The sequence below is a fragment of the Coregonus lavaretus genome, assembly GCF_964263955.1.
Source record: "Coregonus lavaretus genome assembly, chromosome: 33".
Lineage (NCBI taxonomy): Eukaryota > Metazoa > Chordata > Actinopteri > Salmoniformes > Salmonidae > Coregonus > Coregonus lavaretus.
In genome coordinates, this window is record NC_140020.1 from 21,318,524 (window position 1) to 21,332,495 (window position 13,972).

A 13,972-nucleotide genomic window follows, 5' to 3' on the forward strand; every position below is an offset into this window, starting at 1 on the left:
GCTTATATGTTGAGTCAGGGTGTGTATATTCCTTGTTGTGCGTTTTCTATGTTTGCTCTGTCGTAGCCGGCCGCGACCGGGAGACCCATGGGGCGGCGCACAATTGGCCCAGTGTCGTCCAGGGTAGGGGAGGGAATGGCCGGCAGGGATGTAGCTCAGTTGGTAGAGAATGGCGTTTGCAATGCCAGGGTTGTGGGTTTGATTCACACGGGGTCCAGTATGAAAAAATAAAAATAATGTATGCACTCACTAACTGTAAGTCGCTCTGGATAAGAGCGTCTGCTAAATGACTAAAATGTAAAATGTAAATGTAAATGTATAGTTCTATGTTGGCCGGTGTGGTTCCCAATTAGAGGCAGCTGTCGCTCGTTGTCTCTGATTGGGGCCCATACTTAGGCAGCCTATTGGCACTGTCTAGTTGTGGGATCTTGTTCCGGTTAAGGTTTGTTGTATCTACCTTGGACTTCACGTTTCGTTTGTTGTTTTGTTGATGTGTTGATTAGTTAATAAACATGTACGCATATCACGCTGCGCCTTGGTCTGACCCGTCCTTCAACGAACGTGACAATATCGCCCAAGCCTATGGGTATCCTTTTCTTAAACACAGTCTCCACCTAATGTTGACTATGCAAGAGGATTTCACAAAAATAATCATGAATATGAGTGAAAGCCATGGTGAAAGCTACAAGAGATTGTGAGAGGGCGGTACCTTAGAAAGATGGTTGGATATAATACTTTTTTGCCAATTTATTAAACTATGCCCACGTGTATATGCAAACAAGTTATTTCCAAACATTATTATTATATCAATATAATAATCAAACATAAATAGGCCATATTGTTTTATTGCAACCCAATAGTTTACCCACACCTTCGAAGTTGAAATGCCGTAAGATACTATGCAAGTTTTTGATCAAATCTGCCCCACCAAGATGTATATGTACATCCTTGGTTAAAATGCATAGGAGCTATTGAGTGCAGTTATCAAATCTGTGGTTCACTGCTGTTCCAGGTCATATCATATCACTGTGTCTCAGTTTAAAGAACAACTTTTTGATAGTCTAGAGTAGGGTTTCCCAAACCCAGTCCTGGGGCCCCCCCTGGGGGCACGTTTTGGTTTTTGCCCTAGCACTACACAACTGATTCAAATAATCAAAGCTTGATAATGACTTGGTTATTTGATTCAGCTGTGTAGTGCTAGGGCAAAAACCAAAGCGTGCACCCAGGGGGGGCCCAGGACTGAGTTTGGGAAACCCTGGTCTAGAGTAATCGCGAATCCCACAACAACACTGGTTAGCCACACATCTCTCATTCATACGGATGTAGCTAATTTGTTTGAATGAGGAAGGCAGAAGACACATTTCCATTCTCATCAGTCAGTGAAGTATCTATTTTATTCTATTGCCAGGGGGTGTTGTCCTGGCGGAGGGAGGCGGCCTGGGCAGACACTGAGGAGAAGGTCAGCTGATCAGTTAGGTGGTCAGTCATTTGATCATGTTCTGTGCTGCTAAACTCCTCCTGGTCTCTGGTCTCTGACTCTGGAGCTTTCTTTTCTCTGTAGAATCTCCTCGTGAAACTCTTCAGCTGTGGCAGCTCACAACAAGTCTCTAGCACCACCAACAGACACACCAAGCCCAGCAACAGGTACACTGACACAGAGGGAGAGTGACGAGAAAGGGGGGAGAATAAGATGAATCACACATGAACCTGATATAGTAATTCATAGGTGGTTCTGTTATGGTTATAGTAACTTACAAGTGATGGCTAGACTATAGCATGTGGTTGGGGTTATGGTTGTGTTATTATTAGGGCTGTCAGAGTTTAATAAGTTAACTCTAGTTAACTTTTTGTAATTTTAGTGCACAATAATTTTTTATCGTGATTAATCACATTATCTGAAACCGTTCAAAATACACTGACAACCTCCGAAATACACAATCTATACAGCTAAAAACAACAATGCAATGTAAAAACAAGTTGACATTGAGGTTAAAGAAGTATGCTTTTTTCAATTAACCAAATTTTGCTAACCATACCTTAGACCAAATCAATTCTTACAAAAATTATTGTATGGAAAATCTTAAATTACTGCTTCTGTGGACAGGTGTCTTTTATACAGGTAACAAAATGAGATTAGGAGCACTCCCTTTAAGAGTGTGCTCCTAATCTCAGCTCGTTACCTGCATAAAAGACACCTGGGAGCCAGAAATCTTTCTGATTGAGAGGGGGTCAAATACTTATTTCACTCATTAAAATGCAAATCAATTTATAACATTTTTGACATGCGTTTTTCTGGATTTGTTTGTTGTTATTCTGTCTCTCACTGTTCAAATAAACCTACCATTAAAATGATAGACTGATCATGTCTTTGTCAGTGGGCAAACGTACAAAATCAGCAGGGGATCAAATACTTTTTTCCCTCACTGTATATTTCTTATCCATGGAATCTATTGTTGCATGGCAGTAGGGCAGGCTATCTTGCTTTTTTGTTAGTATCTTTGACAAGGTAAATAGCAGTGAGGGCTGGGGTTCATGGCTTTGCTATGGTTATGTTATGGTTGTGTTATAGTAACTTACGTGTAATAGCCAGCTTATATAGCGTGCGGTGAGAGTTGGGAACGGTGCTGTGAGTCTCTCCAGGTACATAGTCTCCTAGGCCAATTGTAGTAAGCGAGATGAAGCAGAAGTAGAGGGACTCCAGGTAGCTCCATTGAGGCTCCAGCCTGCAGAACACTACCGCTGGTAGGAGGAAGAGGAGCAGTGCTGCAACAGAGGATAGACATGCCGCATGGACAGCGGCCAACGTTGGTTTGGACATGCCCCATCGCAGGTGAAGGTACACCACAGGCCGGCGTGTCACCAGGACCATAATTCTTTGTACCAGGGCGGAAAGGAAGAGGAGAGTGACGGGGATTCCGAGGAGAGAGTAGAACACACAGAATGCCTTTCCTCCATCTGACAGTGGTACAGTGTGGCCATAACCTGCAACAACATGCACACGCACCTTTTTAAAAGCCAATACAATAACTTGCCTGGAGGCTTACAGCCCTGCTCAGGCACAGGCCCCTTGTCCACTTACCCACTTACCCCAGGGGGGGGGGGGGGGGGGGGGGGGGGCATTCAACAATGGCCCGACCTCAACCCAATTGTACATTGACCTGACACTTCAAACAACCCATAAGCTGCAGGCCTATTCAATTCATCTTAATGTTTTCAGTTATCTGGTTGTAATCCTTCTTTGTGATACCCATCTGGAGAAGATGAAACACAAACTTTAAATAACTACATTTGAGCAAAGGTTAAAATCACACGGACCAACCCACCTAAACCTACCTGTTGTGGTCAGAACTGTGCTGGTAAAGAACAGAGAGGAGGTGAAGTCCCAGTTGTTTTTACTAGCGTTACCGAGCACCGACACGCCGTAGTTATTGGCATCCAGCGCGCGGGACAGAAGCTCCTCGAGCCGTTCGTCAGACACGCACGCGTTGTCCCGGAGAAACTCCTGCCGGACGGTCTCCAGCTGTTCGCGCAGCCGTTGCTCATATGGAAGCTCAACGGCTGAGAAGACCCATGCGCCAAGAAGCAGGTAGAGCGCATAGCCTGACAACAGCAATGCGAGACTCAGCTCTGACCGGTGTCGTTCCACCAGACTCGCGCACTGGCGGAACATTCTGAAACTGGACCTGCCTTACAACTGTTTCCGTCAAATTCTATGATATGGCCGATTTATTATGTCTAAATATCACATTACTGATAGTTGTTAGTGATGAGAGATAATATCTAAATCGATTCTGTCCTGATGGTGTGATCTTCTCTTCCTCATTCCATGATACAACCCTAGTCGCGGTGACGCGCGACCTGTCCTGAGGACGGGACGCATGACGTCGCTGGTTCTCACTGGACCAGGTAGGCTAAACAGGTGAGGTGTGTGGTTGCAGGGCAGCCGGTCATCCCGGTTTGGCTGGTTGGTCACACTCTGCTGCTCTAGTGCATGACAGGGGAAAGGCTATAAGGACACGCCTGACGCTTAAACCGATATTTCATTTTAGAATTTATTAAGTTTAGGATTAAGGTAAGGGTCAGTTTAAGGTTGTGGATAGTCGGTTTAAGCGTCACCTTTGTCCTTATAGTCTCTCCTGAATGACAGCATTTTTTACGCACACACCCAAAATCCTATTTTGTAATTAAATACATTGTTGTCTAAAACATTTTTGTATATAAGAATTTTATTTTTTATATGTCCATTCCTGCCTACACCTTTCTTCCCCCACTAGAGGGAGACAGAAGACGTATATTTTAGACCTGTGATTGAGACAGGTGCATTGGAAGATATTGTCTGCATTCTCATTTAAACTATTCGTTTGTTACTTTACATTCACATCAGAAAATTAAATTAAAGCCATCTGTAGGTGGGCCACCAACAAAAATGTTAACAATGAAACAAATGCATCACATTCACATGGCAGCACTTTGATTATTATGATCTGTACTAGTGCTCAAGGAAAACCATTCCATAAAAAAAATAAGCATGATCTCTTTATAAAGTATCTTAAAGAGGCAATCTGGGATTTGAAAAAAAAACAAAATTGCAATTGATTTATTTAACCTTTATTTCAACAGGGAATCATATTGAGACCCATGTCTCTTTTTCAAATGAGCCCAACAGAATAATATAAAAATACACATATGAAATGCAATCAATAAATAGTAATACAATCAATCAAAACAGTAAGTATAGCCTTGCACGACCCTTGGCTTGTGCGAGCCAGAACTGCTCATAGGGCATCTCCTGTTTCTGTAGCGAGAGGCAGCTTGAAGTACAAGTACACCCCCTGGACAGGAGGCTAGTCTATCGCAGGGTCCAACCTGGTCTCAGAGCATTTCATAATATTCTGTACGTAAATCGGAGACACTGTACGTAAAGTGGCTAAACCTAACACATTACATGTTTTGGATGGCATGTTCCTCAGTTCTTATAAAAAGCCACAGATGTCTATGATATATATGCTCTCTTCTTTACTCCTAACCTTAATGTGATAAGGCAAGAGCAATGTGAGGAAGTAGGCAAATGACACTCATAAGAGTATAAATAGTCTTTATGCAAAACATCAGCTAAGTTGCTAAGCGATGACCAGGGAGGGTAGGTCTTGCTAGCTGTTGGATAGGCAAACCAGCTGTTTTGCATGCTGATCGGAAGAAACATACAAAATACAAGGGGAGATCTAGGAGATGCTTTATGACAACGTGGTATCTGGTGAAAACACATCATAAGGCACTGAACACAATACAATGGACATTACTTCCTGACCTTGATACTGAAGGCCATTTAAGAACACTGGTTAAGGAGTTGAGGTAATGTAGGATAAACTAAGCATTTGCATCAGCAAAGCCTTGCACATTTTCTAAATCAGGAATTTAGAATTTGAAAAGTCTCTCTAGTGTCCAGAGTGAACAGACATACAGTATAAGGGTGGTTTACCAGACACAAATTAAGCCTAGTTCTGGAGTGAAAAGTGGCAGGTAGCCTAGTGGTTAAGAGCGTTGGGTCAATAACTGAAAGGTTGCTGGTTCAAATCCCTGAGCTGACTAGGTGAAAAATCTATTGATGTGCCCTTGAGCAAGGCACTTAACCCTAATTGCTCCTGCAAGTTGCTCTGGATAAGAGCATCTGTCAAAATGATTCTGAATCTCCATTGAAAGTGCTCTTTAGTCCAAGACATTTCACTTTTGGCATAAAGCTTGAAATACACAATAAGTGCATGCATTGACGCACTCACACTCTCTCTCCTCACACACACTTGGTGAACATTTCATATAAATCCTGCAATTTGAGACGTAGCCTAGCCTATAGTCCATGTTTGGTTACACAAACATTACAGCGTGTAATTACTCATTATTACACTGTACTTAAGGTTACTTCAGGATAGGAATAGGGTTAGGTTTGATGCTAGGGTAAGGCTTGAACCGGAATATGGACATGAAGCTAGGGTTAGACTTGCAGTTGAGGCTAAGGTTAGGGTTGAACTCGATGTGGACATGAAGCTATGGTAAGGGTTGTGGTTTAGGCTAGGATTAGGGTTGAACCGGGATATGAACATGAAGCTAGGGTTAGAGTAGCGGTTGAGGCTAAGGTTAGGGTTGAAACCGGGATATGGACATGAAGCTAGGGTTAGAGTAGCGGTTGAGGCTAAGGTTAGGGTTGAAACCGGGATATGGACATGAAGCTAGGGTTGTGGCTAGGGTTTAATAATGAGTAGTTACAATACTTATTACATTGTAATTACATGAGTAGTTACACAGTAATAAGGGCACTAATGTAAAGTGTTACTACTTCTTTCCACCTGCCACTTCTGGAGGAGTAGGGGTAGATTAAGCTTACAATCTACTGCTCTTCAAGTTTATTTGCCAGCGGAAGGAGCAAGCATATACTGTATCCTAGGCTACACTCTTAGAAAAAAGGGTTCCAAAAGGGTTATTTATGGAGGGATAGGTTTCTGCCAATAACCATTTTCATCTGAAGAACCCTTTTTGCAAGAAAGGCCTCTTTGATGATTCTTTGGGTGGCAAGAAGGATTCTTTGGAAGGCAATAATTGTTGTAAATAGAACCCTTCTGAATCTGAATAAGCTTTTTCATTGTAATTTTTTTATTTCTTTTAAATAGTGCCTGAGCATTAATGTTTACCTCAGTGTTTAAACTTTAACATCAGGAGTTTGAGTAATCTGATACAATTAAAAAGATAGGTGTGAGCATGTTTAAAACTGTACCTACAGTGGGGAGAACAAGTATTTGATACACTGCCGATTTTGCAGGTTTTCCTACTTACAAAGCATGTAGAGGTCTGTAATTTTTTATCATAGGTACACTTCAACTGTGAGAGACGGAATCTAAAACAAAAATCCAGAAAATCACATTGTATGATTTTTAAGGAATTAATTTGCATTTTATTGCATGACATAAGTATTTGATACATCAGAAAAGCAGAACTTAATATTTGGTACAGAAACCTTTGTTTGCAATTACAGAGATCATACGTTTCCTGTAGGTCTTGACCAGGTTTGCACACACTGCAGCAGGGATTTTGGCCCACTCCTCCATACAGACCTTCTCCAGATCCTTCAGGTTTCGTGGTTGTCGCTGGGCAATACGGACTTTCAGCTCCCTCCAAAGATGTTCTATTGGGTTCAGGTCTGGAGACTGGCTAGGCCACTCCAGGACCTTGAGATGCTTCTTACGGAGCCACTCCTTAGTTGCCCTGGCTGTGTGTTTCGGGTCGTTGTCATGCTGGAAGACCCAGCCACGACCCATCTTCAATGCTCTTACTGAGGGAAGGAGGTTGTTGGCCAAGATCTCGCGATACATGGCCCCATCCATCCTCCCCTCAATACGGTGCAGTCGTCCTGTCCCCTTTGCAGAAAAGCATCCCCAAAGAATGATGTTTCCACCTCCATGCTTCACGGTTGGGATGGTGTTCTTGGGGTTGTACTCATCCTTCTTCTTCCTCCAAACACGGCGAGTGGAGTTTAGACCAAAAAGCTCTATTTTTGTCTCATCAGACCACGTGACCTTCTCCCATTCCTCCTCTGGATCATCCAGATGGTCATTGGCAAACTTCAGACAGGCCTGGACATGCGCTGGCTTGAGCAGGGGGACCTTGCGTGCGCTGCAGGATTTTAATCCATGACGGCGTAGTGTGTTACTAATGGTTTTCTTTGAGACTGTGGTCCCAGCTCTCTTCAGGTCATTGACCAGGTCCTGCCGTGTAGTTCTGGGCTGATCCCTCACCTTCCTCATGATCATTGATGCCCCACGAGGTGAGATCTTGCATGGAGCCCCAGACCGAGGGTGATTGACCGTCATCTTGAACTTCTTCCATTTTCTAATAATTGCACCAACAGTTGTTGCCTTCTCACCGCTTGCCTATTGTCCTGTAGCCCATCCCAGCCTTGTGCAGGTCTACAATTTTATCCCTGATATCCTTACACAGCTCACTGGTCTTGGCCATTGTGGAGAGGTTGGAGTCTGTTTGATTGAGTGTGTGGACAGGTGTCTTTTATACAGGTAACGAGTTCAAACAGGTGCAGTTAATACAGGTAATGAGTGGAGAACAGGAGGGCTTCTTAAAGAAAAACTAACAGGTCTGTGAGTGACGGAATTCTTACTGGTTGGTAGGTGATCAAATACTTATGTCATGCAATAAAATGCAAATGAATTACTTAAAAATCATACAATGTGATTTTCTGGATTTTTGTTTTAGATTCCGTCTCTCACAGTTGAAGTGTACCTATGATAAAAATTACAGACCTCTACATGCTTTGTAAATAGGAAAACCTGCAAAATCGGCAGTGTATCAAATACTTGTTCCATCCTGTTTCCATTGACCATCCTTGAGAGGATTCTACAACTTGATTGGAGTCCACCTGTGGTACATTTAATTGATTGGACATGATTTGGAAAGGCACACACCTGTCTATATAAGGTCCCACCGTTGACTGTGCATGTCAGAGCAAAAATCAAGCCATGAGGTCGAAGGAATTGTCTGTAGAGCTCTGAGACAGGATTGGGTCGAGGCACAGATCTGGGGAAGAACACCAAAACAATTCTACAACATTGAAGGTCCCCAAGAACACAGTGGCCTCCATCATTTAAATGGAAGAAGTTTGGAACCACCCAGACTCTTCCTAGAGCTGGCCGCCCGTTCAAACTGCACAATTGGGGAAGAAGGACCTTGGTCAGGGAGGTGACCAAGAACCCGATGGTCACTCTGAAGGAGCTCCAGAATTCCTTTGTGGAGATGGGAGAATCTTCCAGAAGGACAACCATCTCTGCAGCACTCCACCAATCAGGCCTTCATGGTAGAGTGGCCAGACAGAAGCCACTCCTCAGTAAAAGGCACATGACAGCCTGCTTGGAGTTTGCCAAAAGGCACCTAAAGACTCTCAGACCATGAGAAACAAGATTCTCTGGTCTGATGAAACCAAGATTGAACTCTTTGGCCTGAATGCCAAGCATCACGTCTGGAGGAAACCTGGCACCATCCCCATTGTGGTGGCAGCATCATGCTGTGGGAACTTTGCTTTGTCATTATGGGGTATTGTGTGTAGATTGATGAGGGAAAAAAATCAATTTAATCCATTTTAGAATAAGGCTGTAACGTAACAAAATGTGGAAAAAGTCAAGGGGTATGAATACTTTCCGAATGCACTGTATATGCATGTATCTGGTATTATCTTAATCATATTACATAAACAGTACTGACATAGTTGATTTCTTTGCCATGATTTCTGTCTTTCAAATTAGCATTTTCTGTGATTTTATTGAGCAGAGAGTAGGAGAATAGAATGGAATATGAGTGAACCAGCAGTGTAATGTACGTGTATGGTACAAAGCAAATTGGCCAATTTTACCTTGTGTTGATTTTTCAGTTAAATTTTTTTAGTGTTGATTCATATGTTAAATTAACTTAACACTCAGTGGTGTAAAATAATACCAGTGTTGGTGTTAATAACCAGAGTTGAGTGTGATTGTGTCATTTTTACTGTGTGTAGAGTAAAACCAGTCCCTCCAGGATTCTGTGATTGACCCATCACCGCAGTACAAGAAAAGGGCTCGCAGTTTCAACCAATCACTACACATTTACCACATATGGTTCAATTAACAAACCTTTTCCCTCATCAGCGCATTTTTAATACAAATTGGACAAAATCATTGCATATTGCCATGCAAAATGTCAGAATTGCTGCAGCAAAATCAAGCACTTTTGCCCGCAAATATCACAGAAAATCCCGCAAAATCCTGGAGGGACTGTAAAATACTCAAAACCAATCCCATCATTATTGTATTTCCCAGCATGCTCTATTGCTGGTTGATTTTCAGAATTGTTTGTTTCAATATCTGTGTTTTTTCATGTACTTTGATTATGCTACACTAAGATAAATAACATACATTTATAATTCTAATACTTATCCTATCTGTTAGTAGTTGGACTTATTGTACACGTTACTGAGATGGTTGTTCCAGTTTGGATGATTTAGGTCAGGCATATCAAACATTCCATGGAGGGCCTAGTGTCTGTTGGTTTTTGATTTTTTCTTTCAATTAAGCCCTAGACAACCAGGTGAGGAGAGTTTCTTACTAATTAGTGACCTTAATTCATCAATCAAGTACAAGGGAGGAGTGAAAACCTGCAGACGCTCGGCCCTCGTGGAATGAGTTTGACACGTAATTTAGGTAGTCTCGTTACTCAATCTTCCCATACCCTGGCAGTCATTCTGAATGCAGGTTGCAGGTGATTAAGAGTTGGATATCCTCAGTCTGGCTGGATTCCACTAGGAATTACACATCACTTTGCAAGCCAGCATAATGTGACTTGCAGGCCTGATGTGTTATAGAGGGTTCTAGGAAGAACTATTCATTGAGTGTTCTAGGCAGAACCATTTACAGGGGGTTCTATGAAGAACCCTATATAGAAACCTCTGAAAAGGGTTCTACCTAGAACCAAAAAGGGTTCCCCTATGGGGAAAAACCAAAGAACCCTATATGGTTCTCCTTAGCATCTTTTTTTTCTAACAATGTAGCCTATTTGTTGGTAAATGTAATCTCATGCAAGAAAATGGACAGTGTTGCTTGAATTGCAAAATGAGGGAGAATACGTTTAAGAACGCATTGAGCTATAGCTAGGATGAACATTTCGGCAGAGTTCTCTAACAGGTTGGATCTCAAAATCATGCCATTGCTTGTTATCATTGTATTGACCATCTGAGATTCAATGCCATCGGGTTTGCGGTAAAACATCGAGAGCGCAGGCGCACCAGGACAAGCTCGTAGCTTGCGGAGCTGCTATAGCTCTGTGATACAGAATCTACATCAAGGCAGTCTCGGTGCATTGTTACCATGAGCTTCTTCATACCACAGACTCATACTTATCTAGACTATTTCACTTTCGCGACCAGCTTTCATAAAGCTTGCAGCCCCGAACGACACCTCCTGACCACAGAATGCACGGGGGAAAAAGAGGTTTGGTGGCACCTCAGAACACTTTTTTGGAGAACATTGTCCGGCGCTCAAGTGGTAAGAGTTCCCTCTGTCAGTAGCAGTAAATGGTTAAAATGCATGTAGAATCAAGTGTAGACTAGCCTACAATCACCAAATCTGTTGAATTTCGCTAAGGATGGCAAACGCAATTTTCAGAATGAATTGATGCTGGGCATTAATTTCCTAAGTTTCAGGGCAATAAGGAATAATAATAATTATTATTATTATTTGTCGGGTGAATAAGCAGATTCAATAGCCTATAGTTGCGAGCCTGATACCGTATTTGTTTCTAGATAAGCAAGGTCTGTGAATAGCGGAGCCACTGTTGTCTTTGAAAAACTCCAAGACACCCTCTTTTGGCAGTTTATAGATAGCCCTATACAGAAGACGATCATGTGCCACTTAATAATAACTTACTGCGCTTTATGCGATGCATACAATGTATTGATGTAGCCTATAGGCTATAAGTGCCAAGTTTATGCGTAGGCAAAATTGTATTTTTTTATTAGCTTATTCATTTTTTTAAACAAGGCTGTGTAGTGCATAAGGTTTTCTCAGGGACCTTCGCAATGCGCTTCGAATGTTTTGGGGTAGTCTGATTGACATTAAAATGTGTGCTCTCGGATATGATTATCGCCTGAATTGGGTTGTGTCCTAAAAAGCCTTACTTCCACATATTGTCCATGTATTTCCATGACTGTAAATGGGGCTCATATTCGGAGAAGACGCGTAATTTATGCTTTAATTCATAACGAAGCCCCAAAGTTTGTTTCTTTGATAATTAATGGTAGTGTTAAAGGCTAATATGAGTTAATGAGGCATACTTTAGTAGGTTGCATTCATTATTATGAATGTAACAGCAGTAGCTTTTGGGATAGGCAGCAATATAACTTCACAGTAGCCTAGGCTAAAGCTATGTTTACTAGACTGACTATATGCAAATTGAATTTGAAAGAAAATATATACATTGCATGCGACAATATACACAGTATGGTGAGTTATTTCAATGCGTTTTAGTCATGATATAGCCGGTTGGTTTGTGGTGTGAAAGTATTACCTAATGGCCTATCCTAATGTTTCAGCCCCAGGCTACCACCTGAGAAGTGAATGAGTCAGTAAAAGCGGCGCTACACTACCTGACCAAAAGTATGTGGACACCTGTTGTCGAACATCTCATTCCAAAATCATTGCTGCAGGGACCTGCTTCCATTCAGGCACAAGAGCATTAGTGAGGTCGGGCCAAAAGGTGTTCGATGGGGTTGAGGTCAGGGCTTTGTGCAGGCCAGTCAAGTTCTTCCACACCGATCTCGACAAACCATTTCTGTATGGACCTCGCTTTGTGCACGAGGGCATTGTAATGTTGAAACAGAAAAGGGCCTTCCCCAAATTGTTGCCACAAAGTTGAAGCACAGAATCGTCTAGATTGTCATTGTATGCTGTAGCGTTAAGATTTCCCTTCACTGGAGCTAAGGGGCCTAGCCCGAACCATGAAAAACAGCCCCAGACCATTATTCCTCCTCCACTTTACAGTTGGTACTATGCATTGGGGCAGGTAGCATTCGGCAGGCATCAGCCAAAACCAGATTCGTCCTTTAGACTGCCAGATGGTGAAGCATGATTCATCACTCTAGAGAACGCATTCCACTGCTCCAGAGTCCAGTGATGGTGCACTTTACACCACTCCAGCCAACACTTGGCATTGCGGCTGACGTTGCTTCCAGAGGCAGTTTGGTAGTGGAAATTGGTAGTGAGTGTTGCAACCGAGGACATTCCATTTTTACGCGTTACGCGCTTCAGCACTCTGTGGTCCCGTTCTGTGAGCTTGTGTTGCCTACCACTTCACGGCTGAGCTGTTGTTGCTCCTAGACGTTTCCACTTCACAATAACAGCACTTAGCGTTGACCGGGGCAGCTCTAGCAGGGCAGAAATTTGACAAACTGACTTGTTGGAAAGGTGGCATCCTATGACGGTGCCACGTTGAAAGTCACTGAGCTCTTCAGTAAGGCCCTTCTACTGCCAATGTTTGTTTATGGAGATTGCATGGCTGTGTGCTTGATTTTATACACCTGTCAGCAACGGGTGTGGCTGAATAGCCGAATCCTGCGAATTTGAAAGGGTGTCCACATACTTTTGTATATATAGTGTATTTGTAACATCCAGGACTAGGCTACACTCTCAGAAAAAAAGGTAATTGAGGGGTTCTTTGTCACAGGTGAGGGTTATATGTTGAACCATTTTCACCAAATGGTTATTTGCATATCAGGAAGGGTTCTTTTTTAGACTGCTGCTGTGATGGTTGTGAAGAACCATCCTGTTCTTGCCCTCTCCACCATGTTTTCCTTTTATGCCATGAAATGCTACACTGTTAAAAAGTTGCTGTAATTTTACGCTACTACTGGTTGCAGTGAAAGTCTTACAGCTGAATTAAGGTGTTATTGCTGTAAAAAAACAGTATGCTGCTGAATGCTGATTACTTGGGACTATACCTCACTTGGGATTAGAACTCACAACCTCTTGGTTCTTAATGACCTGAATTTCCTGCTACACCACCAGGTCTGTGGACATGACAAAGATTGGCCACAGATTTATGCCTCGTTCAAAACAACTGGGAACTCGGAACTGGTAACTCGGAAATCTCTGACTTCCGACTTTAGTGTGTTCAAAACAACTGGGAACGAGCTCCGACTGGGAAAAATCTATTTGAACGGTCATCCAACTCAGAATTCCAACTCGGGAACTCGGGCCTCTTTCTAGAGCTCCGACTTTCCGACCTGAAGATCACTGACGTCATGATTTGACCTGTATTTTTCAGAGTTCCCAGTTGTTTTGAACGCGGCATTATTGCCAAGTAGTGCTGTCACGATACCAGAATTTTGACTTCGATACCAGAGGTGCATTCCGTTCGCTTCAACGTTTGCTACGTTGCCGAACAGTTTGTA

The 13,972-nt window shown here is 42.6% G+C and overlaps 2 protein-coding genes across 5 annotated transcripts in view; one reads left to right on the forward strand and one right to left on the reverse strand.

The window, feature by feature from the left end:
• Nucleotides 1–730: 730 nt before the first annotated feature.
• On the reverse strand, nt 731–3,865 carry LOC311108286 (potassium channel subfamily K member 1-like). 4 transcript variants are annotated; one of them, XR_014610500.1, is made up of 4 exons: nt 3,334–3,865; nt 2,578–2,982; nt 1,255–1,649; nt 731–1,100 (listed from the first exon to the last, which is right to left on the reverse strand). XR_014610500.1 is itself a non-coding variant. In XM_084150910.1 (3 exons), exons 1-3 carry the CDS (start codon nt 3,668–3,670, stop codon nt 1,399–1,401), a joined length of 993 nt encoding a protein of 330 aa, XP_084007036.1. In that variant the 5' UTR covers nt 3,671–3,865; the 3' UTR covers nt 742–1,398. The 4 variants fall into 4 exon arrangements, 1 of the variants encoding a protein (XP_084007036.1); XR_014610501.1 differs by having other exon boundaries at nt 741–1,088; nt 1,283–1,649; XR_014610502.1 differs by having other exon boundaries at nt 742–1,100; nt 1,283–1,649.
• Nucleotides 3,866–10,996: 7,131 nt separating this feature from the next.
• LOC311108052 (voltage-gated delayed rectifier potassium channel KCNH5-like) overlaps nt 10,997–13,972 on the forward strand; it is a gene marked incomplete at both ends in the record, with an annotated part of 159,808 nt that continues 156,832 nt past the window's right edge. Inside the window, one exon of the mRNA XM_084150701.1 lies at nt 10,997–11,069. Within this exon, the coding sequence (XP_084006827.1) occupies nt 10,997–11,069 (73 nt within the window). The remainder of the gene's footprint in view (nt 11,070–13,972) is intronic.

Coding starts and splice junctions, on each gene's coding strand:
- LOC311108286 (XM_084150910.1), bottom strand. CDS start 3,670: ATGTTCCGCCAGTGCGCGAGTCTGGTGGAACGACACCGGTCAGAGCTG. Junction 2,983..3,333: donor CACAGTTCTGACCACAACAG/GTAGGTTTAGGT, acceptor ATGTTGTTGCAG/GTTATGGCCACACTGTACCA. Junction 1,650..2,577: donor ATATAAGCTGGCTATTACAC/GTAAGTTACTAT, acceptor CCTCTGTGTCAG/TGTACCTGTTGCTGGGCTTG.